Source organism: Haliotis asinina, chromosome 7 (assembly GCF_037392515.1).
Source record: "Haliotis asinina isolate JCU_RB_2024 chromosome 7, JCU_Hal_asi_v2, whole genome shotgun sequence".
NCBI lineage: Eukaryota > Metazoa > Mollusca > Gastropoda > Lepetellida > Haliotidae > Haliotis > Haliotis asinina.
Genome location: NC_090286.1, coordinates 8,664,606 through 8,687,329, shown reverse-complemented (window position 1 = coordinate 8,687,329; position 22,724 = coordinate 8,664,606). Strand labels below are relative to the sequence as shown.

General features: G+C 40.1%; 2 protein-coding genes across 2 annotated transcripts in view; one reads left to right on the top strand and one right to left on the bottom strand.

Moving 5' to 3' along the window:
* LOC137291899 (threonylcarbamoyladenosine tRNA methylthiotransferase-like) overlaps positions 1-7,171 on the top strand; it is a 13,269-nt gene extending 6,098 nt beyond the window's left edge. Inside the window, exons 7-15 of the mRNA XM_067823456.1 lie at positions 206-309; positions 603-769; positions 1,620-1,765; positions 2,130-2,190; positions 3,474-3,593; positions 3,989-4,051; positions 4,947-5,030; positions 5,442-5,618; positions 6,409-7,171. Of these exons, the coding sequence (XP_067679557.1) occupies positions 206-309; positions 603-769; positions 1,620-1,765; positions 2,130-2,190; positions 3,474-3,593; positions 3,989-4,051; positions 4,947-5,030; positions 5,442-5,618; positions 6,409-6,513 (1,027 nt within the window). The 3' untranslated portion in view covers positions 6,514-7,171. The remainder of the gene's footprint in view (positions 1-205; positions 310-602; positions 770-1,619; positions 1,766-2,129; positions 2,191-3,473; positions 3,594-3,988; positions 4,052-4,946; positions 5,031-5,441; positions 5,619-6,408) is intronic.
* LOC137291897 (DNA ligase 4-like) lies at positions 7,103-22,724 on the bottom strand. The gene is made up of 17 exons (XM_067823455.1): positions 22,382-22,724; positions 21,760-21,837; positions 21,413-21,514; positions 19,436-19,849; positions 18,958-19,064; positions 18,562-18,707; positions 17,488-17,698; positions 16,056-16,338; positions 15,331-15,498; positions 14,603-14,740; positions 14,018-14,158; positions 13,548-13,665; positions 13,193-13,325; positions 12,152-12,287; positions 11,250-11,344; positions 9,988-10,140; positions 7,103-8,704 (listed from the first exon to the last, which is right to left on the bottom strand). The coding sequence occupies exons 1-17, from the start codon at positions 22,577-22,579 to the stop codon at positions 8,557-8,559; spliced, it is 2,769 nt and encodes a 922-aa protein (XP_067679556.1). The 5' UTR covers positions 22,580-22,724; the 3' UTR covers positions 7,103-8,556.

The window sequence follows — 22,724 nt, the reverse complement described above, 5'->3', positions numbered from 1 at the left end:
AGGACTAGCTTTTATTATACTTATTAACTTCGTAACACCCGAAAGCAAAGCATTAGGCAACAGGCTCCATTGCTGTACCAACATCCTGTACAGCTCTTTAAACACTCTAATGTTGAGATATCAAGGAGACTTCTGCATAGAGCATCCCAAGCATGTTCATTGTGAAGTGTGTTTATTTTCAGTTCAGTATAGTTTCTGTTCATAGATGCCTGAATCAGTGTACATACTGCAAGACAAAGCACGCAAGGGGGGATTTGGGCAGCTACCAACCTGCCGACATTGTAGCTAGGGCAGTACAGTCATTTGAGGGTAAGTCTTGTCATTGATCAATCCTCATGATGTCAATCACTGGATTGTCTTTTCAAAACTCGAATATTTACAGACCACTGTCATAAAGGTAGTCAGTCTCATCGACCTCGCTGATACATGCCAGATGTGTAGATCGATGCTCATGATGTTCATCACTGGAATGTCTGGTCCAAAGTTGATTATTTGTAAACCACCACAATACACCTGAAACAAACAAGATAGTTATTGCCACTTGTGAGTGTGTGCAGATGTGAATTTTAGATGTTATGAACTTGTGATTTGGTTGTCTACAGAGGGTGTTGTTGAGATATGGCTGACATCAGAAGACCTTGGTGCCTACGGTCATGACATTGGAGTCACATTGCCTGAGTTGCTATGGCAACTTGTGGAAGTTATCCCAGAGGGAGCCATGATGAGGCTGGGGATGACCAACCCTCCCTACATTCTAGAACATCTTGAGGTAGGGATATCACCATGGAAACGGTGTTAGTACTGTGGTTTGGCATGACTCATTTTGTGCTAGTCTGTGATAAATGAGATATTATCTAAAATTTTCTTTTGTGACCATTTTTTTTATTAATTCTGGAAAATCCAGCTAATGAGAATCAGGAGATGATTACCAGATAACTTTGTGAATTTTTGGATGGAATATGTCCGAGGCAGATATATAGTCATTCTCTTCCCACAGAAGTTACTTGTCGTGTCTTCCTACAAACTTCTGTTCTAATACGGCCATATTTCCTGGTTCTTGTAAATTCTCTAAGCAGCAAAGAAACACAGCATGAATCATCTCCCTTCTTTCTTTCCAATCAGAACACATTACATTTACTTTGATCCAACTTGACTACAAAATACAATGAAATGTGGGGCCACATATATCCCTCCTATGCCGATGGTTTATGTTGATGTGACACACAAGACTTAAATATTTAAAAGCTAGCGTGACTGTTGTCAACCAGGGGCAATGTGAACCCCTGGGTGTGTAGGGGTTGTGTGTATGGAGTGGCGGCATCATCACTCACCTTTTTATGCGTAAAAGTATGGTGGGGGTAGGGGGTGCTACTTGATTTTGTACATGATATACGTTGGGAGGTCACTTACTTCGTACATAAATTTTAGGGGCGTCATTGACTTTGTTTTTCCATAATAATCATGATCCCACAGCCATAATTATCAACGGTCCATAAGAGCACAATCTGTTAGGTGTAGATGGCTTTGCAAGAGATGCAATGGTGGATATTTAAGTGCTCAGCCTTATTTTATGCCATTTTGGACTGTGCCATTATACCTCAATCATGTGTTGTATACAGGAGATGGGGAAGATACTGCAGCACCCCCGAGTCTACTCCTTCCTTCACGTCCCTGTCCAGTCCGCCTCTGACAGTGTTCTCATGGACATGAAGAGGGAGTATTGTGTGGAAGACTTCAAGCATGTTGTCGACTTCCTCAGAAGCAGGTAAGTCAACTCTTTTCACATAACACAACACAACACAACACACACACAAAGCTTGCCTCACTCACTTACCTACCTTTTCCTATTCTAGTCATAGTGTAATCTTCCTGTGGTATAAATACACATGTCTAAGACATGTAATGGCAGTTCTTTTCCCTCCCACTGACATGGGGAAGCAGGAGTTTTAAATTCAGATAAATAGTTCTGTCATCTGCATTTCGAATACTATGTTAGTTCCAATTTCATCTTAAGGTCCTTCAAAGAAGTCTGACATCTCATGTCTATTTGGAATAGAAATTTTGAGCATGTCCTGAAAGTTTTCTCCCTTCTCAGATGTTAATTATCATTCACTGATTCCTCATTTCAGAGTACCAGATGTTACCATAGCAACAGATATTATTTGTGGATTTCCTACAGAAACAGAAGAGGTATGTTAAATGTTCCATGTATGGCATGTGAGGTAACAATTCGGAATGTACATTCAGTTAGTGTAAGAAGAAAGGAAACAAGGTACTTCCCTTTTAAGTCTATGAAGCCATTCACTGTCCTTGGTTTCAATACAGTAAACTATAACATGTTACTGTCACAACCTCCGAATCCCTGGTTTGACCACAAAAGAAGTTGTTTCCTGAGGGTCCTTTTTCTCCACATATTGACCTCATTCTTTTTGTTAACCAACCTTCCCTTTAAAGTCTATGAAGCCATGTCCTTGGTTTTGAGGACCATAACCTGTAACATGTTATTACCAGATGCAGTCTTGTTTTCAGCAGATGAAATGTTTGCTGTCTGATAGTCAGCATTCAGTCATTCATCGTGTTCATGCTGCTTTCGGTAAGGGGCAGTGGGGTAGACAAGTTGTTATAGCGTTTGCTTGTTACACTGATGACTGGGTTCGACCCCGTGCATTTGACAATGCAGAGGCATAGTCAAGCAAAAAATCCATTGATGGGATGATTGCTTGAATGTCAATTGTTATCATACCCCTTGTAATTGCGTGTCTGGTACGTAGAGGAGTAGTGACCCAGGTTCGATTCCCCACGAGTGCAAAGTGTGAACCCCATTTCTGGTGTCCACTGTCGTGAGATTGCTGGAATACTGCTAAACAGGGCATAAGACTCACTCGCTGTTATTGGATATTTGTATAGTACACATATCAACTCAACTAGTACATGCTCAAGGCGCTGGTATTTTTCCCTTGATCGCTGGATATCAATCTCAACGTTACATGGTGTTTTCAATGTCAACCCCGGGGATCATACAGCTCTTGCAGCTACTAGACACACCGAGTTATTGCGGCTTTCCCATCCTTATGAGACACCCATTCACATCTGGTTAGACTTGGACTCATAGTCACAGAACATTCACTGCACAAATTCATGTAACCACCATCTGGTCACATACCAGATTTGTGGGTTCTTTTAATTGCACAGGTTTGTATACTGTACACTACAGGTTGTGACAACACTGAAAGAGTCTGCACACAAAGCTGACTATCGAAAAAGCTGAGGTGTGTCTTGCTAACCAACATTTCTTCTGTCTGGAATGACTGTGAGATTTCTGAGTGTGTGATGAATTTTTCTTCAAATTTTGGTCACTTTTTTCCGTCAGAGCAGCATCTTATTGTACCTTTTCCTGTTTTTGTTCCTCTTTATTGTGTTACTAATGTAATACTTGCATGTTCCCTTTTCGACTAGCTCTCTTCTGTTTGCAGGACTTTATTGAGACAATGGAGCTGGTGAGACAGTACAAGTTCCCAAGTCTCTTCATCAACCAGTTCTTCCCCCGACCAGGAACTCCCGCTGCTAAGATGAACCGCATACATCCCCAGGAGGTAGGTCTCATAAACATGTAATACAGGTGAGGCTTGCCATACATGAAAATCATGTCTTACACTATAACCTGGTCATTAGTCACAAGGAGATCATGGGTCAGTGTACCCTCAATGTTTTTGTTTATGCTACCTGTAGCCATCGCTAGATTTTGCAGACAAGAGGAAAGATAGATTTAGAGTTATGTCCCTTCCATCAATTTGCACTGACAAAACATTTGTAATTTCTGCACATCATACATGATTTAATGTTATTCGAGATAAAGAATGACTACAATGTAGTACCAAAGGAGTTCAGCATTTCCAGCAGGGTACATAGAAATGTTACTTGGGTTAAGGCCCAAGTTTGTTGTGAATCAGCACCAACAAAGTTCAATACTAAGTTACTTTTGTCACAGGTAAAGAAGAGGACGAAAAGAGTGTCAGAGTTGTTTCAGTCCTACAGCCCGTATGAACACAAGGTAGGCCAAATTATTCATCAGCTGTTAATACAACTTCCCATGCAACTTTCTTCCTGTCAAGTTTTTAAACAGAAGACAAAAACATGAATGCTTACTTTCATGAGATTTCATTTTTTTGAAAATTGCATTTCTTTTGTCGCTCAGTATATGTTTAGATGCGGGATTAAATCAACTTCATTGCAGCCTTACATTCTTCATAGTATCAATCACTGTTTGTGTGGTCCAGATTTGATTATTTACAGTTTACAGTCATACACCTGGAATATTTGTGTGGTGTGGTATTTATTATAATCAAACCACAAAAAATATTATAACTACCTTCATACCATCTATCTAAAGTGAAACACATTCACATCACTTCTTTACTCATTTTCTTGAATAGTTGTATGTTTACATCATCACTACGTCATAGGTTTTTACATTTTCCAAGAATAACAGATACATTCACACACAATGCAATGTTGTCACACAAAAGACCAGGGTTTGATTCCCCACATGGATACATGGTGTGAAGCTCATTTCTGGTATCCCCTGCCATGATATTGCTGGAATATTGCTAAAAGCGGTGTAAAACTAAACTCAATCACTCACTCACACACTGGAATGTTGTAACTAATTTTAACCCACCAATCAACTTCAGTTTGGGTTCAGCTGCACTGAAACCAAAGCATAGTCAGATCAGTTATCACTGAGACTACACTTCTTGATTATGTCTCATTTGTCATGTACCACAGGCTGGTGATGGCAGTTGTGTTGATGGCAATTACTGACTTGGCAAAAGACAATCATTATTTTATATTATTAATCAAACATGCGTTCCAGTGCATAATTTAACTATCTGGTAAGTATTAATGACGTTGCATCTCATTCCTGTTATTGGTTCTGTTCCTTCCAGCTCGGAGAGAAGCAGAGAGTGTTGGTGACGGAGATCTCCCATGACAACCAGTACTACGTCGCACACAACAAGAGCTACGACCAGGTGTGTACAGGTGCCTCGTGCCTCTATCATGCAGATCACGTGACCTGGCTCTGAGGATTAGACAGTTCATTTAAAAATACGAACATCTTTTTAAAGACATTGAATTGTGATCATAAACTTGTAGATAAAACACTGATGCAAAACTGTAACTGGTACTGGACAGACCATATTTGCCATATACCCTCTCTACGATAATGTACCAGTGATCACACAGAGGAGGCAGACAGTAGTAATGTTTCCAAGATAAACTCTCTTTTGTCTTCCCTGCTAAGAGATGGAGGAGTAATCTGGTGATGAAAGCCCAACTTGGGTACAGTATGTGACGCCCATTTCTAGTATCCTTTGCCATGATATTCCCAAAATATTGATAAAAGCAATGTAAAGCCATATTCACCCTCTCTATTCTGCTAGGTGTTGGTCTCCAAGGACGACAACCTGATGGGCAAGATGGTCGATGTTCTGATCGTGGAGACCGGCAAACACTTCCTCAAGGGGAGACAACTTAAGGGCAAGGACGCTGTATGCCCTGCAGTTCCTCCACCAAAGAAGAAGGGCGAGGTGTCAGGTGTTGAGGTGGCTGAGCAACAGGTAAAGTGGTCTTGTCTTGTCTATGCTTGTGTACCGTGGGGTCCAAAATACTGTGCACACAGGTAATTTCATCCTGTGAATAGCAGCATAAGCTGGCATAGAACATGGGCTGGGCTGGTCTAGATGAGATGGTATGGGAGCTGGGCTGACATGTTTGCTAGGAATAGGATAACACAGAACCTGGAATCATTTCAGGCCAAATACCACAAGCTGGAATTGCTTTAGCTGGGATAGAATGAGCTTGCCCAGGGTTCAAGATAGTTGACTATAGTCAAGATAAGTCAGGTGTTTATGAAATACAGTCAGACCAGACCAATTTTATTTCTTGTTTTATGGATTTTTGTCCTAAAACCTAAAGGCAGACAGTAAAAAACATAAAAAGAACATTTCCAATCGAAGTAACATTCCTTCTAAATAATTAAAGTATTTTTCTTCTGGCAGTTTATGAAGTGTATATGAGGCCAAAAACATTATAAAAGTATTTTCTTGTGAGTTTACATTTTTAGCCAGTAAAAACATTGAGGATTTTATTTTTTGAGCAGGGAAAATGAATTTTTTTGCTCTTATTCTTGACAAAATACGGCAGGCGGATCTGTAAAACAAGAAATAAAATTGGTCTGGCCTCAGCAAGTATCACAAAACAAGTCAATGTTTGTAACTTATCAAAGCCTATACTGCTATTGTAGTACAACTATCGCTTTTAACGTATCTTAGCACCTGCAGTATTTCTCTGTGCTAGTTACCAGAGTGTTACCATGTGTCAGTTATATTCCACTGATTTTGCTTCCAGGGTTCCCATTCTGTGTTGATGTGGATTGCTGTGGGTGCTATTGCTGTGGGTATGGCCTGGAGGTTGTGCAATATCCTTCTGACATGGGCGCAGCTACCTGACTAGGGAGATCAGTGACCTGCTGACCAGGATGGGAGGCTCATTGACCTGCTGACCTGGCCAGTAGGCTTAGAGACCTCAGTAACAGCAGAAACTCACTGACCTGCTGACCAGGGACTCCTTTTACCAAGCAACCTTCACTAAGGTTAACTTTACATCCCATTCTTTGACATTGCACCGAGCCTACTTTACTGACCTACAATCACTTTAGTGCTTTGTGAAAGCAGGCCCTGTCCAGTAGGCTCAGAAACCTGATTAAGAGAGGGAGGCTCCGTGACCTGCTGACCAAAGTAAGAGGCTTAGTGACCTTTTGAGAAGGATAGATGTGTTCATTGACCTGCCCAAGACGCTCAATGAAGTGCTGATTTGCTTTGGAGGCTTAGTGACCTGACCAAGTTTGAGTCACAGTGACTGATTCAATGGAATTCGGGATGACCTGACAGAGATGTGCATCTGACGCTGTGTGAGACAGGTTTTGTGATATAGACACTTCCAACTGTTAACAGTGAGAATGCTGTATGTGTGATCCATGGACTGCTGGAAGCCTACCCTGTTGTGTTTATTTAAAACAGAAAAAATAAACTGACACAGTGTGTGCAAAATAAACATCTTTATGTACTATTTTTACCATATTCTACATAATAAAACGTCTATTGTGAAACAAGAATTTAAGGACAGATTCTTAACTTGAAGTGATCTGATTTGCATGTATATAAAAATATAAACAAATAAATAATAAACACTGTATGGAGAATAAAAGAAATGGACACGTTGGTCAGTATTAAAAAAACATGATCTGGTGAATATGAAAGCTAAAGTTCTTGTCTTACAACGGCAGCATTCATAGATTCACATTTGTGTCACTAAAAATTGGTTTCTAGATGATCATTAACACACTAACAACAGGGTTTTAACAGTGCTGCCTCGACTGGTAATGATCACATCTGTGTCGTACTGTTCACATGATTTACACTCATGATTTTATTTAATCAACATTAAGGTTACGGGTTGTTGGTGAATTTCTACGAGAAAACCAAGATTATTCCAAGGCTATCAGTAAAACCATGCTCTTAATAATCTACTCTGGAGACACATCACAATCAATACTCAAGTCTAACAATGACAACATAACATGATATAACACAGATATAACAAATCACAATCAAGTCGATCTTCTCACTGGTGAAGATCCAGATTGATAACAAGCTCAACTTTTACCAGCTGCCAATATACCCCTGAGACAATATATAAGGCATCATCAATACTACATGGTTTGTACACTCTATGAGTCACCATTAACCATGAATGCATTCAGCTGTTGGAGCAGTTGCTATATGTTAGCCAATGAAATCAAGGCCGAGGAGATGAGATGAAATCCGTGTGGTCAGACAATAAATAAACTCATCACAGCAGCATTTCACATGAAAAATGTTCCATAACCTCGTGCAATATTACACCTTGTTTCTCTCAAAGTGAGAGAACATGAGAATACAGATAGACAGAATTAATCCTCGGCAGCCTGTGCATTTTGAAAGATTACAGGAACAGGTGGTCATGCTCACTGGCTTGGTTGATAGATGACATTGTACCTGAGTTGTTCTTATTCGATGCTTCATCACTGAACAGTCTCGGTGAGTCATTTGCAGACAGCAATCCTATAGTTGAGTACAGCATGAAGATGTCAGAACAAATTGCTCAAATAAAAAAACAGACAGAGGTAAGGTTTACAGAGGCATGGGGTTCATTTAACCTTTGAGCAACACCTCACCTAAATTTATTAGGTAACTTAAAAATGAAATCTTATGAAAATAAACGTTCATGTTTATGTCTTCTATTACAAAACTTGACAAAACGCCACTTGCGTTTCTTTTGCTGGTCAGTACAGATACACACCATCTAATATCAGAGAATAGGGATATGCATTACAGGTGATACAGATACTGCATGAACCAAACTGAAGTAAATTGTGCACTTGATACAGTTCAGCTCATCTTCACTTCAGGTAAGGGACAATTCTAGAGGGCTGTCTTGTGTTGCTGACGCCAGAACTCATGATGGGAATTTTGGCTCAAAGCTGCGTTCATTGACCAGACTGCCCTCCTCCATGCAAGCACGTACCCAGTCTTCTGTGACGATGTGGAACTTACGAGAACGACGCCTCCTCACTTCTCGCAGCTGTGTGAGACGACTCAAATCTCTGAATAGAGACCACAAAATCAACATAAATGTAATCGGTGTCTTCGTACACATGTCTAGCATACCAGTAACTGTCACTACATATCTGTCCAGCTTACCTGTCTTTAGACACCTGTCTAGTTTAGCTTGCGTGACTTATACCTGTCATATACATATACCTGTCTACCTTACCGGTCTTTACGTACCTCTTCGTGTACCTTGTCTAACCTACCTCTCTAAACATTGGTGTCATCATACACAGGTCCAGCTCAACTGTCTTTGTATGGCATTAGAGTAATCTCACTCACTCTATTTTGATGCTTTACCTCTAACCTAATATTAGCTCAGGACATGTCCACAAATGTCATAACTGCACAACATTTTCAGTAAGGAAACCAGACCTCAATTTCATGCGAAAAATTAATGAAAAGAAACAGGTGCAAGTTTAGATTTGTTAAAAAAACAGTCTGAAATAAAATTTCTTTGAAAATGGTCTGTGCTTTTCCCATGTCTATTGAAAATCAAACTGGCATGTAACACTTCATTCTCTTCCCACAGAGGTTACTCCTGTCATACTTCCTACGTAACCTCTGTTCTAATAAGGCCATTTCATGATGCGAGTGTTCAAGACTCGCGATTGGAGGCGTTCAGATTTAGTTGTGCAATCAAGTGTTTCAAGAGTGATCATTCGCAAGATCTCGGTAATTTCCGAATGCATTGGGAAAACTTGCCACTACCAGTTTTTGTTTCTACAAACACATCATGGCGATTGATCCCTGCACTCTCTATTGCCAGTTTCTGATTTTCAGTTAAACATGAAATACCGAATCTTTCCTTCGCTCGTTGATGAACCAACTCCATGGGGGCTGCCATATTGGAGCCAAATCTATTTAACGCATGTTCTGATTGGATAGTAACAAGGGAGATAATTCCTGTTGCGATTTTTTGCCGCAAGGGGATTTGTCGATGACCGGGAAATATCGTCGTATTAGAACAGAGGTTACGTAGGAAGATATGACAGGAGTAACCTCTGTGGGAAGAGAATGGTAACACTTATGGCTAGCAAAATTTTGATATTATTTCCTATACCACTTTGAAAAATATATCATTCATAGCACAGTGTGTCCACCTAATGCTATATCATTCATAGCACAGTGTGTCCACCTAGTGCCGGATAAAATGTTAAGTGATGCAAGTCTGCATGTTTTCAAGATGAAGGAATGATAAATAGATCAAATCTAGCTTGGTTGAAAAGAAAAATGTTTTCAATATGTTATATATGGTACTAATCAAAAAGTGCCTCACTTCTTATCTACGATGACGTGAGAGACCTCGGGATCAAGCTTCGAGCCCAATGTGGCTCCAAAGAAGCGAAGCTCCAGAGCAAGGAGATCCAGACTACAGTTGGGGATGAGGGTGGAGCTGTCTCCAAACACCAAACAGTTGTCTAGGTAGATCCTGCAACAGTCAGTCCTGACAGCCTCAAGCAGCAATTTCATGTTTCGACAACAGTCTTTGACCCAGCATCATGAAATATCCCAGCAACAGTCACTATTTGATTTTATAAATGTTATCTTATGCAACAATCAGGACCAATCTAACCCATGATTCCATAATGGAGAACTAGTGTCTACAGCTACCTTAATTTTGTGAAACAAGGCCCAGTATTGTGTCCTTCCCCTATCAAATTCCTAGTAATTAAATCGAAGTACAGTGGAAGCTGTCTAAACCGGCACTCACTGGGACTGAAGAAATGATCCTGTTTAGACAGTGTGCTGGATTGTAGAGCTGATGATAAATGTACAAGCCACTGATTGAACTGAGATTTTATGCTGGTGTTTACAACTTGCAGGATTGGACAGATGCTGGTTTTGACAGCTTCAACTGTATATAATGTGTTATGAGTATGGTTCATCTGCATTTAGATACCATCTTCCTTCATCAGGGCTCGATTTAAGACATGTTAACATAATTGCACCAGGGGCAACATAAGATAAAAACCTAGTTGCACCAGACAAATTCCAGATGCACTGCTTTCATTGCAATGTACAATGAAAGAAATATGCTTTTGAAATACAGTGGAAGCTGTCTAAACCGGCACTCACTGGGACTGAAGAAATAATCCAGTTTAGACGATGTGCCGGATTATGGAGCTGATGATATATTACAAGCCATGGGTTGGACTGAGATTATATGCTGGTGTAGGCAACTTGCTGGATTAGACAGATGCTAGTCTTGACAGCTTCCTCTGTATTATATGTTTTATTCAACGGTTTACGCACTGAAAAATTGCACTTGGTGCAATTTAGACAAACACCTAGGTTGCACTTTGTAATATTGGATTGCACCAGTGCAAGTAACAATACACTAAATAAAGCCCTGTTCATGGTACACTTCTGTAAAAGTTTATACCATTTATTTCAGTAGTTCATTTCAGCTGCAATATTTAATCATGTACGTAAAGTTATCATGAATCATAAAAGGACCCACAAATGATCCTCATCCTCACAACGACCATGGACCTATTTGCCCCAAAATTCCCACTAAAGGACCACAGTGACACCTACTGGCAAATCCTGAAGAGGCCATAGGGTGACTCATCTGGGAAGTACTTCTGCTCAAGCTCGGCTATCTCAGTTGCTCCGATGTGGTTGTCATTGGCCTAAATATCAGTACAGTTTATCAACTGATACAGTTGTCACTTGCCAAACATTTTTCAAAAAGCATGAAAGACCTTGTCATGATCCGAGTGTTGAGAGTGACATCCACAGATTCATGCCAAGATTTAGTGTCAAGCATTGCCTTATATTATGACTTAACAATAAAAATTACTTGCAGATATGATACATGAAACATGCCAGTGAAACTGCACAAGTTCTGCAAGTTCATCTAACTTACATGTTCAGGTAAACTGCAGTCAGAAGAGAGGCAAGACAGAAATGATACTTGTTATAAAGTATTCAAAAATGTTGCATGCAGCGTTTTTGTTTTGTTCAAGGAGAAAAAGATACTGATAAACAGAAATATCCCTTTTGTCCTGAACACATTTTAAAATGTAAATTCTTAGAGATATTAAGTACGTGTTTTACATTTGTTTATTTAATGAAATGACTGCCAGACACCTTCTACTTCCCACAGAAGAGCAGATGTAATAGTACCAGTGCATCAATTGTTACATGAGTATGACACAAAAGAGAGTTTAATGATGTTTTTATTAACATTTTTCAAAATCCTTTAGAGCTCCCCTTTAGAAAATGTACCAATAAAAACTGCTAAGAAAGACCACAAGTGTCAAATGACATCAACAATCTTCAGCAATGTTGTTACTTGTGTCAGAGGTTTCTGAAATCATAGATCTTTCTGAAACATTTGGAAGTTCACGGGGCTGCTACCTTCTCCCTTCTCCTCACCTAATTTTTATGACAACAAGCATGTGAGTTAAAAGCTAGAGTGCCTAGCCGGATGATACCTGCTCCATCTTGTCGAACACAGTGTTGAGTTGCTCTACGGTGGTGTCTGTCGTGTAGCTGTCCCCAAACTCATCATAGTCCAGTTTGAACTGCTTCTGTGTCCGTGGAGACGTGTGGATCATGTCAGCAGGGGTCCTACACAGACAGCACACGACTTAATGTATGTGAGTCTGGATTAAACCAGTGACTAAAATCATGAGCATGAATCCACAACATTGTGAGACAATAACAGAGAGTTGGACAAGTAACTGGGCACAACATCTTGTAATTAGCTTTGACCACAATCACTGCAAGAGTCTTCACACAGGGCATATAATTCAAGGAAGAAGCAGTTTATCAAGTGAAAGATTCATTTGGATATCAGCAGCCGAATTGTTCATATTTTATTCACAAAAGAGACATCTAGCATAAAACTGAAGACACACAATTCATCTAAAGACACAACTGCCATTGTGATGTGAAGGAATCATTTCAGATTTAATTAACTCTCCAATTAATGTGTGGTCTCATCCAAGAAGTTGCAAACACTGTCATTATCGCAACATTGTAGACCATCCCAGATGTTACCTACGCCCTTACAGTGGACACAACCCAGTTGCTGCTAACACCTCTACTATTGTAACAAAATGGTCCCATCAGAGATGTTTCTAATACCCCTTCTATTGTGACAAAGTGGTTCCATCCCAGATGCTGCTAACACCCCTATTATTGTGACAGCGGACCCATCCCAGATGATGCTAACACCCCTTCTCTACTGATAAAATGGACCCATCCCAGATGATGCTAACACCCCTACAATTGTGACAAAGTGGACCCATCCCAGATGATGCTTACACCCCTATTATTATGACAGTGGACCCATCCCAGATGATGCAAACACCCCTACTATTGTGACAAAGTGGACCCATCCCAAATGATGCTTACACCCCGACAATAGTGATAACATGGACCCATCCCCGATGCTGCCTACATTCCTACTACTGTCACAATATAGACCTATCGCAAATGTCAACACCCCTGCCATTGTAATATAGACTCACCAGTCCAGCCACCTCTGTGCATCTGCCAGTCTACGGAACCAGTCAACTTTAACAATGTCATACACATCTCTCCTGATGAGGTTGTTCACTCGGACGGCTACCTTGTCAGCCAGAACACAAAATGTTCTGCTACCTGGAATTAAATACCTGCCCTATAGCAGTGAGTGAAATAAGCCAAATACCCAATCAGATATCAGGGCTGGTTACCACAGAATCCAAAGAAAATGACTCAATGTTTTGTTTTAAATGAATAATTTAATGGTAAGAGTAATTTAATGGTGATTTAAGGTACAGCTCCATGCAACAGTGGGTGACGCATATGGGCAATATTGAAATGTACGATGCTGTTTTTAACCTGGATTCTGTACAATTGTCCCTCCAAATTCAACAATCTTCTTCTCCATGTCATGTTTGGTGAAGTCCGAGGGGCCATTGATGACACAGAACTCCTTCCCCTCTAACAGGTGAGATACCTGCAAGGAAGGAAAGAGTGAATGAATACACCAACATCAACATCTCATACCCTAGGTTCTGCACTAAATTTATCATCAATCTGCTTAGCTCACTACAACTGTACACTGTCACCTATCATGATTCTCTTTAATTACCTTCTGCTCTGACTAAAAATTACCAAGATTCTGTTCAATTTTGATGCTCTGCGCAATTATCTGTGATGATCATGTTTAATTTACCCCTTAATAAAATATACATGATTCAGTCTTATTCAATAGTTATGGACACCTTCCATGGCATTATAATACCTAAACAATCCCAGTACATGTATATGTTTCATGTACGCAATGTACAACAAACAATACAACTCACCTGCGTAATGGAGGATACATCCACTCCACGGAACTGGGCAGCCAGCTTTGGCTTCTCATACCTGGTCACTACCTTCCTCTTCTTCTTCACCGGACCCTCACCCAGCTCAAATCTCGCTCCAGTCAGCTTCCCACCAGATTTCTGTACAATTAAGATTGCGGTGAAGTGTTGTGATGAATTGGGTTATGGGTCTTTCATTATTAATGCACTTATGAGGAAATATGTAGGTCCGGATATAAGCAGGCACTCAAGTTTAACGGTCATATTTCATATCCCACCAGGTACCCATTCACTGCTGGGTGAACAAAACCAATTATTAACAAACTCACTGGCCTAATTTGAATATTACATCAATGAATATTAAATATATATAATGAAAACAACTAATTACAAGTTGTTCTGAAACATATTTGACAAATCTTGTCAGAAGACAAAATTTTTGTTTCATAGCCTCTAACCAGGTAGGTTCAGTTTTAATGAAAGCATTGAGACATCATCCATTGTATCACGATGTCATTTCATATGAAATGAAAGCCATGCTGATTGATTCTCATTATTTAATTTGAAAACACATGATGCACCAACCTCTTTGATGTCCTCTATATCAGCTACAGTCATACACTCAAACCAGGGCTTGTCATCTCGGATCATCTCAACACGAGGAAACCGAAGTGTGGTGCCAGTCTTGAAGCGGTCACTAGTGATGATCTCAGCGGCCTTGATCTGCACAATGACAGCAGGACATAAAGATGTCACTACATTCCAGATGAGAGGTCTCAAGGATGGTAGACGACAAGGATAGTACATGACAATAATGGGAGAATCAAAGCTGGCAAAGAGGATGGGGATGTCAAGGATGATAGACATAAAGGATAGTAGATGACAAGGTTGATAGATGTCAAGGGTGGTAGATTCAAGGATGGTAGATGACAAGGATAAGAGGTGTCAAGGATGGGAGATTCAATGATGGCAGATATAAGGGAACCTTGACAAGTGTCAAGTATGGTAGATGTAAGGATGATAGCCATAAAATTGGAGGATATCAAGGATGGCAGATGTCAAGAGTAGTGGATGTCATGGATGGAACATTCAAGGTGGGGAAATGGCAAGGATTGTAATGTCAAGGGTGGCAAACACAAAATATGGGAATGATCAAGGGTGCTAGATGTCAAGTCTGGGTAGTGTCAGGGATGGCAGATGTCAACGATGATTGAAATGAAAGGTTGGGTTATGTCAACAATGGTTTGCCATTATCAATCATTGTTACTAATTGATACCTCTTATCAAGAAATAGATAGAAGTTAAATACATACCTGTACTATACAGGACTTCTCAGGACTGATCCAAGCATCAGGCTTCTCCTTGAACCCTGATGCAAGGACAATACAAGATGGCGGGTTCTTCTTGTCAAAGACCTGCCAGTGGTCGGCCATCTTCTTGTTGAACTCACTCAGTTCTTTCTTGGAGTAGCCAGATCCAACCTAGCTCGACATAGGAACACAATCACATGTCTGCGTGTCAGAAACATCAATAGCTAATATTTTAAAGATACGATATAAATATGAGGTTTGGCTGAGAATAAAAACATGATACAAAACAAATACAGCAATGCTGATACACTAGCAGATGGGGTAGTTTTTGGCCAATTCCCTATAGTGCTTATAGCACTAAGACTTCAATATAGATAGCAAACAGTCATAATGCTAAAATCACTTTCATTGTTTATTGTTTAAAGCCAAACTCAGCAACATTTCAAGCATATGGTGGCGCGCTGCAAATAACCAAGTCAATCTCAGACAATCCAGTGAGCAACATCACAAGCACTGAACTTCACAACTGGGATAACATGACATGTCAACCAAGTCAGAGAGGCTGGCCGCACAATCCCATTAGTTGCCTCTTAATAAAATTATGACAAGCATGGGTTCCTGAAGAACAAATCTAACCCAAATCTTCACAGGTATGTCAATTTGTAGAACAGTACTAAGAACAGCATCTGTATCTCATGAAACAAAAAAGATGGAGACTCATTGAATACCTTGCAGAAGGAGTAGAAAATCTCGGGTTCACCTCCATCTTCTGAAGGTACAGCCACTCCACACAGGAAGTGTGACATCATTCCCCCACGATGCCCCACACCGAAGTAACCTCCAATGATGAGGACATCCAGCTCATCCATCAGCCCCCCTATGTACTCGGGTTTGATCTTGAACCAGCCTCCCTTCCTGGTGCTGGGCCTGTATACCGAGTCCATGTTCTTCACCATGATGCCCTCCTCTTGGTTATCAATCGCTTCATTGAGTGCATCAGCACAGTCCTGGCTGGGGACAAGAGTTGAGAAAGGCATCAGTGGGGATCACAACAGTTACATAAGTCACTGTGTACTGGCAATAAAACTGCTGAGGCCTTGCTGGGATTTAAACAACAAATATTCTGATCCGCTTGAGTCAGTATGGTTTTACACTTCTTTTAGCAATTTCATGGGTTTCACACATTGTGTGGGGAATCGAACCCTGGCCTGCCAAGTGCATGTTTTAACCAGCTGACTTGACTCAGATGCCTTGTCAACATGACTAAAAAGGATATGCCATCAGCAAACTTACATGGTAACAATGTCATCATTGTAATTCAAAACTCGGCTAAATGTGTTGAATGATTCTCTACTGATCCTCAATGATCTCTTCCACTCTTTCTGTTTGCCCGTCTTTGTATAATAAAAACAATTACACTTGACAATATAAATACCTGAAAACAACACCTGTTCCCTTTTAAGTCTATGAAGCCATGTATTGTCCTTGGTTTCAGTACAGTTAACTGTAACATGTTACTACCAGATGTTGTCTTGTTTTCAGCTGATGAAATGTTTGCTGTCTGACTGTCAGCATTCAGTCATTCATGCTCCTTTCGGGAATGGGCAGTTGGGTAGACAAGTTGTTAAAGCGTTTGCTTGTTACAAAATGACTGGACTTGACTCCTTACATTTGACAATGCAGAGGCATAGTCAAGAAAATTACCCATTGATGGGATGGTTGGTTGAATGTCAACTGTCATCATACCACTTGGAATTGCCAGTGTCTTACAGGGAAGAGCGATGGTCTACTGGGGTCTTGTCAAAGACCTGGGTCAGTTCATACATGGGTACTATGTGTGAAGTCCATTTCTGGTGTTCACTGCCTTCATATTGCTGGAATACTGCTGAACTCACTCACTCAGTCCAGTAAGTTCAAAGGCATGCTGGGTTGACGGCTCATGGGCATCAAATGGTAAAAATAGATATGATAAACTTTGCATACCAACAGATGACAAAGCTCCACTACCTTACGTCACAACACTGTAAGTTGCTCTCATGCTCTCACTCTTAAAGTATGTAGTGATGTCATACTGTTTAGTGACTGGTGACAACACTGACACCACTACCCCTCACCTGATGACACCACTCACTCACTCCATGACCGATGACACACACTCACTTGGTGAGACCCTCCTTGTGACGACTGATGACGATGCGTCCCTCAACTTCGATGACCACCTTGTCTATGTACTGCAGTCTCTCTTTCAGAGGCAGGTTGGTCAGCACCTTGTTGTTGTACAGCAAGATGTCAAACACATGTAGACACGGCTGGTAGCCCTTCGTCTCCTCCAAGTCCTTCGACTTAATGTCGAACTTCTCAGCTTTAGTACCTGCAACCGCAAATACATTTCTTATAATGTAATAATCGCCTAGTGTATTTGTAATGTGCCTTTCCCGTCTTTATATCCTGCTTAAGGTTCAAAATTATAATCTGATTATTGCTACCCCAGATAACCCATGATGCTTCTTAGGCACTAAAACGTTCATGGTCACATGACTTATCCCACTGGGTACCCATTTTCTGCTTGATAAACAGATGCAAATTCATTTGTCTGAGGTGAGACCACATGCATCACATGTGCTTCATATAATACAAGCACAAATCATTCTGAGGGACACATTTCTATTGATTGCATAATTATATGTTTAAAAACGTGTAAATATTGCTTGTTTACAACAGATTCTTAAACCTTCCTTTGGTCAAGGTCATCTCCACACTAGGTATTATATTAAAAATACAATGCCATCTGGGAGGTTTTCTTTACTGTGAGCCTGAATGCCCAAGATCTTTCCCTTATCCATCAACACAACTAGCTCCAACTTTTCTTGGAGGCGGAATGGTGCCAATCACCTCTCCCTTAGCCATCAACAACAACTAGCTCCAACTTTTCATGGAGGCGGAATGGTACCAATCACCTCTCCCTAAACCATCAATAATGACTAGTTTCAAGTTATCTCACCAAATGTCTTGGAGCCAGAATGGTACCAATCACCTTTTCCTAAACCATCAATAATGACTAGTTTCAAGTTATCTCACCAAATTGTCTTGGAAGCAGAATGGTAACAATCACCTTACACTGAACCATCAATTATGACTACTTTCAACTTTTCTCACCAAACTGTCTTGGAGGCAGAATGATACTAATTGCCTCTCCCTAAACCATCAACAGTGACTAGTTCCAAGTTATCTCACCAAATGTCTTGGAGGCAGAATGGTACCCCATCATCTCCCCATCCAGGATACAGGTGGTGACGTCTTCCTTGAAACAGTTGGAGATGTATGGTGTCAGGCTGCCATCAAACGGTGTAGCTCCAAACACATTAGTATACTCATTGCCACTGGAACAAGAACATTCCATTATAATCAATGTTCTTTGCCTGGGTGACATCCTCACTCCTTACAAAGTCATGTCATTAAAAAGATCAAGGGTATTTATCTAATTTCATTAAAAAGGTCTATGTATTTATCCAAAGTCACTAAAATGGTCAAGGTATTTATCCAATGTCTCCACAAAGGTCAAGGGTATTTATTCTCAAAGAACTGATGCTACGAGCAAATCAACCGCCTACATGACTACAGTAACTGTACCTGCGAGAGAAGTATTTGTATTCATCCTCATTTTTGTGCAGCAACATTCGTTCCCCATCAAACTTGGTCTCAATGAAATATGGCTTGTTCTCAAATAATTTCTCCACCTAATAACAATGAAAACAAGAAATTACTGCTAATAAGAAACTGCTCTTCTTCACTGCTGGCAATTTTTCAAAAACTTGTTTATGGGGTTGGTGTTAAAGAACTAATTCTATCAAGGAGATTCCAAAATATACTACACATGCTTGATTCCGTTTTCGAAGGAAGCCCAAAATGGACTCATATGTTGTGAAAACATTTCATCATTAATCAACTGCTCAATTATTTACAGACCACTGCCATATAGCTGGAATATTGCTGAGTGTGGCATAAAACAACAAACAAACCACCAAACACTACAAATATGACCTAAGTTTAATTCTGGACTGACCATAACAGCTACCACCAGTTTTAGTCAACATTTAGTGTTCCATACCTTATCTGGAGAAGCTCTCTCACCCAGCATGGGGGTGAACGGTGAGAAGACCGTGACACCGATCTCATGAACACGGACCGAAGTGTCACGAAGGAGCCGACACACTTTCTCCAGGTTGTTGTTGACATTGTAGAACTCCTCAGCATCAGGATGATAGATGGAGAAGACAGACGCCTGACTCAGCCCGACCTTGAGCTCCTTCACGATCATCCTGATTAACCACTTCTGTTCCAGGGCAGACAGGTTCTTCAGCAGGTGCAAGATGTTCTTACGTACAAGCTCCTTCTTCTTTGCTGCATTGTTGGTGGCGATTGCATCAAGGCATACGTTGACTTCCTCTATGGTCAGTGTTCCACGTTCTGGGCAGCGGTTCTTTAACACAAAGTATGCAACGCTGGCAAAGTCTCCAGCATCCTGGAACAAAAAAAAAAACAGTATTTTTTTCTCGTGCCATACCAAGTTACGGCTGTGCTGTGGCTACCTCTTTCATTCTGAGTTAAATGTCATAGACATACCAGAATTTGGTGATTGTGGTTAGAATTACATATTTGCCCTGATTTTAAATTCTGGTTTGTAAAACATATCAGAATGACAGTTCTAGCTTTTAATGACACTACAGAAAAAATGTACAAAACAGCTTAAAGTTGGATCCTGACTGACATCAAATAATCGATGAACACATTGCCATAGGGATCTGGCTTGTCCAGGGGACACAGCTCTGCACAGCAAAAGAGAGTGTTTGAGACTACTGTGCCAATTGTGCCTCATCTTTCCTCTGACAGAGCAAAAAGAAATCCCTACTCTGTTTTCACTGAACATGGAAATCTAGGGACTACACTGTTTCTTTACAGCTACCATGACTTATTGGTACCATAGATTCAACCTTCATCAGAGGCAACTATAAAAAGACTGGTGCCTGCACTTCTATGTTCGTTTTAACCTGGTACCTGTTCTACATGCACAGTTGGACCTAGATGATTGCTACAAGTTATAGAGTCTGACACAAATGAAAAAGAAAGGATAAAGAATCAGTATTCAGGGTGCAGGTTTTCACACAGACATATGTAATTTAATTTTCACATCAAAGTTCAACACAACAGTATGTGACTGTACCTGATTTTACCTGACAGCAAAAGACTGTCTATCATTGAAATGAATTAACATGAAAACAGATTTGGTTTACACTTAAGTCTTCACTTTCAGACATGCCAACAGATATTTAACAAGATAACTTTACCACAAGTAACAAGAAGTTAACTTGTGACAGTTTAGTGAAAGACACAGACTATTTCATTCTAATAGAAAAGATTTTTCTGCTGGCAACTGTCATGAAATAATAATTCATACAAAACTTCATTATGAATTATTACCAGTGTCACAAAGATGCAGAAAATTTAGCCTGTCCACAGGACTGGCTGGTCAAATGTTTTACCAGCCTGTCCTCCAAATATAAATAAAACACCATTTCAAGACTTACAATTGGTTTGTTTTATTTTATGCTATCATTAATATGCACACACTGAGCTTCTACTGTTAAATCTCTCCTAGTGGAATCATCTGGTTACAACATTACAGAACTAGTCGTCCGATAAATCATCAACATCTCCATCAAGATCTGAAAAGTCCGAGTCATATTCTGAATCTGCATCCTTGCCAGTTGTGTCATTGGTTTCCTAAAACTGACCCAACATGAGGACAGACTAGATTTCTTTTTTCAATCCTGTCCTCCACAAATTTCACCTGTCTCGGGCGTAGGGATGAGCTATTTTTCCTACAATGTTATTACCACTAAATGCAATATATTAGCATTCAGATATTTGCAAAATATATTCTATATTCACATATTTATATTTTGTTAATATCTGAATCCTAATGCATTGTTTGTAGGGGAAACAATAATGAAGCTTTGAATAAATTATTATTCCATGACAGAGTAAATTCTTTGGATAGGTCAGTCCAATAAATGTCTTAACGAACCGCTCGTGCTGTTTTCGGAGCCTTGTAGTTCAGCAGTCTGGTGGCATCCGTGCTGTCCTTGCCCAGACAAAGAACCTCAATCATCAATTTCGCAAGCATATGCTGAAACATCCAGAGAAATTAAAACAACTGTATATCATGAACTTTGTGCATAATTACTATTGATCTTCATAGCTTGGGAAACTGTTGCACTTTACTTACATCAGTACCACTGACTTATCCACATCCAGTTGTTTTATACAGTCAAAAATTCTACTAACTGATCAATTGTTCACTGTATTTGTACTTTAGGCTTGAGGCTCCATTGGAATGGAAATAAATATTGAAATATACCAGGAGTTTCTAACCTCTTTTATTCCATAGGCAATACGTTCTTTCTCAAGGTGAGGCAGAAGAAGCCTCATTGCAGGATAGAATGAATCCGTCTGAAAGATGAAGTGGATATATTTCTATATTACAACTAAAAGGGCGTAATACTTATTCTATTTCAAACAGTTTTTAGAGTGTATCATTTATTCAGTATTGTTTGATGAAAAAGTATAGCAGATCCTCTACCTGTGATTTTTTATTTATTGTTGTTTAACACTATACTAATCAATATTGAAGCTATCTGATGGTTTCCAGTGAATATTTGAGTCGCAATCTGACAATCAGTGCAGTGACTGATAGTGGCTGTTGCAAATCACTGTCGAGAATAGGTAGTCCAACATATAAATGGATGGCTTTGCACTATACCTCTATTATCAGCAGTTCAGTATAGGACTTTATGAAGCAAGCATAACGTGGTATTATATAACAGAATCTGCTCTTACTTAGTTACTTCATCATCATTGGACGAATTCAGATTAGCATGTTACTAAAACTGAAATACATTTTTAGTGTAGCTTCACAGAACACTGTCAGAACGCTGTGAGTGTGATCATGATAATTTAAGATGTGAGGTTCGCGTTTTCCCGATTATTTTCTTACAGTATCTTTATTTTCTCCGTGAGTCTCTTTGTGAAAGTCCCGCCATTTCTCAACAAAGTCTCGGAGTACTCTTTTCTTTTTATCATTTCCCTGTGTCCTGGAGATTTTCTCCAAGAGACCACAAAGCTCTGTAAATGAAACCTTGGCGGCCACAGAAACTCCCGTCTTAACATCTCCATCGTCATTTGCATCTGCCATCGTGGCGAAACGTTGGCGTTACAACGCTAGCGTGCCGTGTCACTTGTGAAATGTCAAGTTATTGGTAACTAATCCGCTGATCACAGCAAATATCTCCAGACCAAGCCGCCGGTTACGACATGACAACAACTGCTGCTTCCGGTTT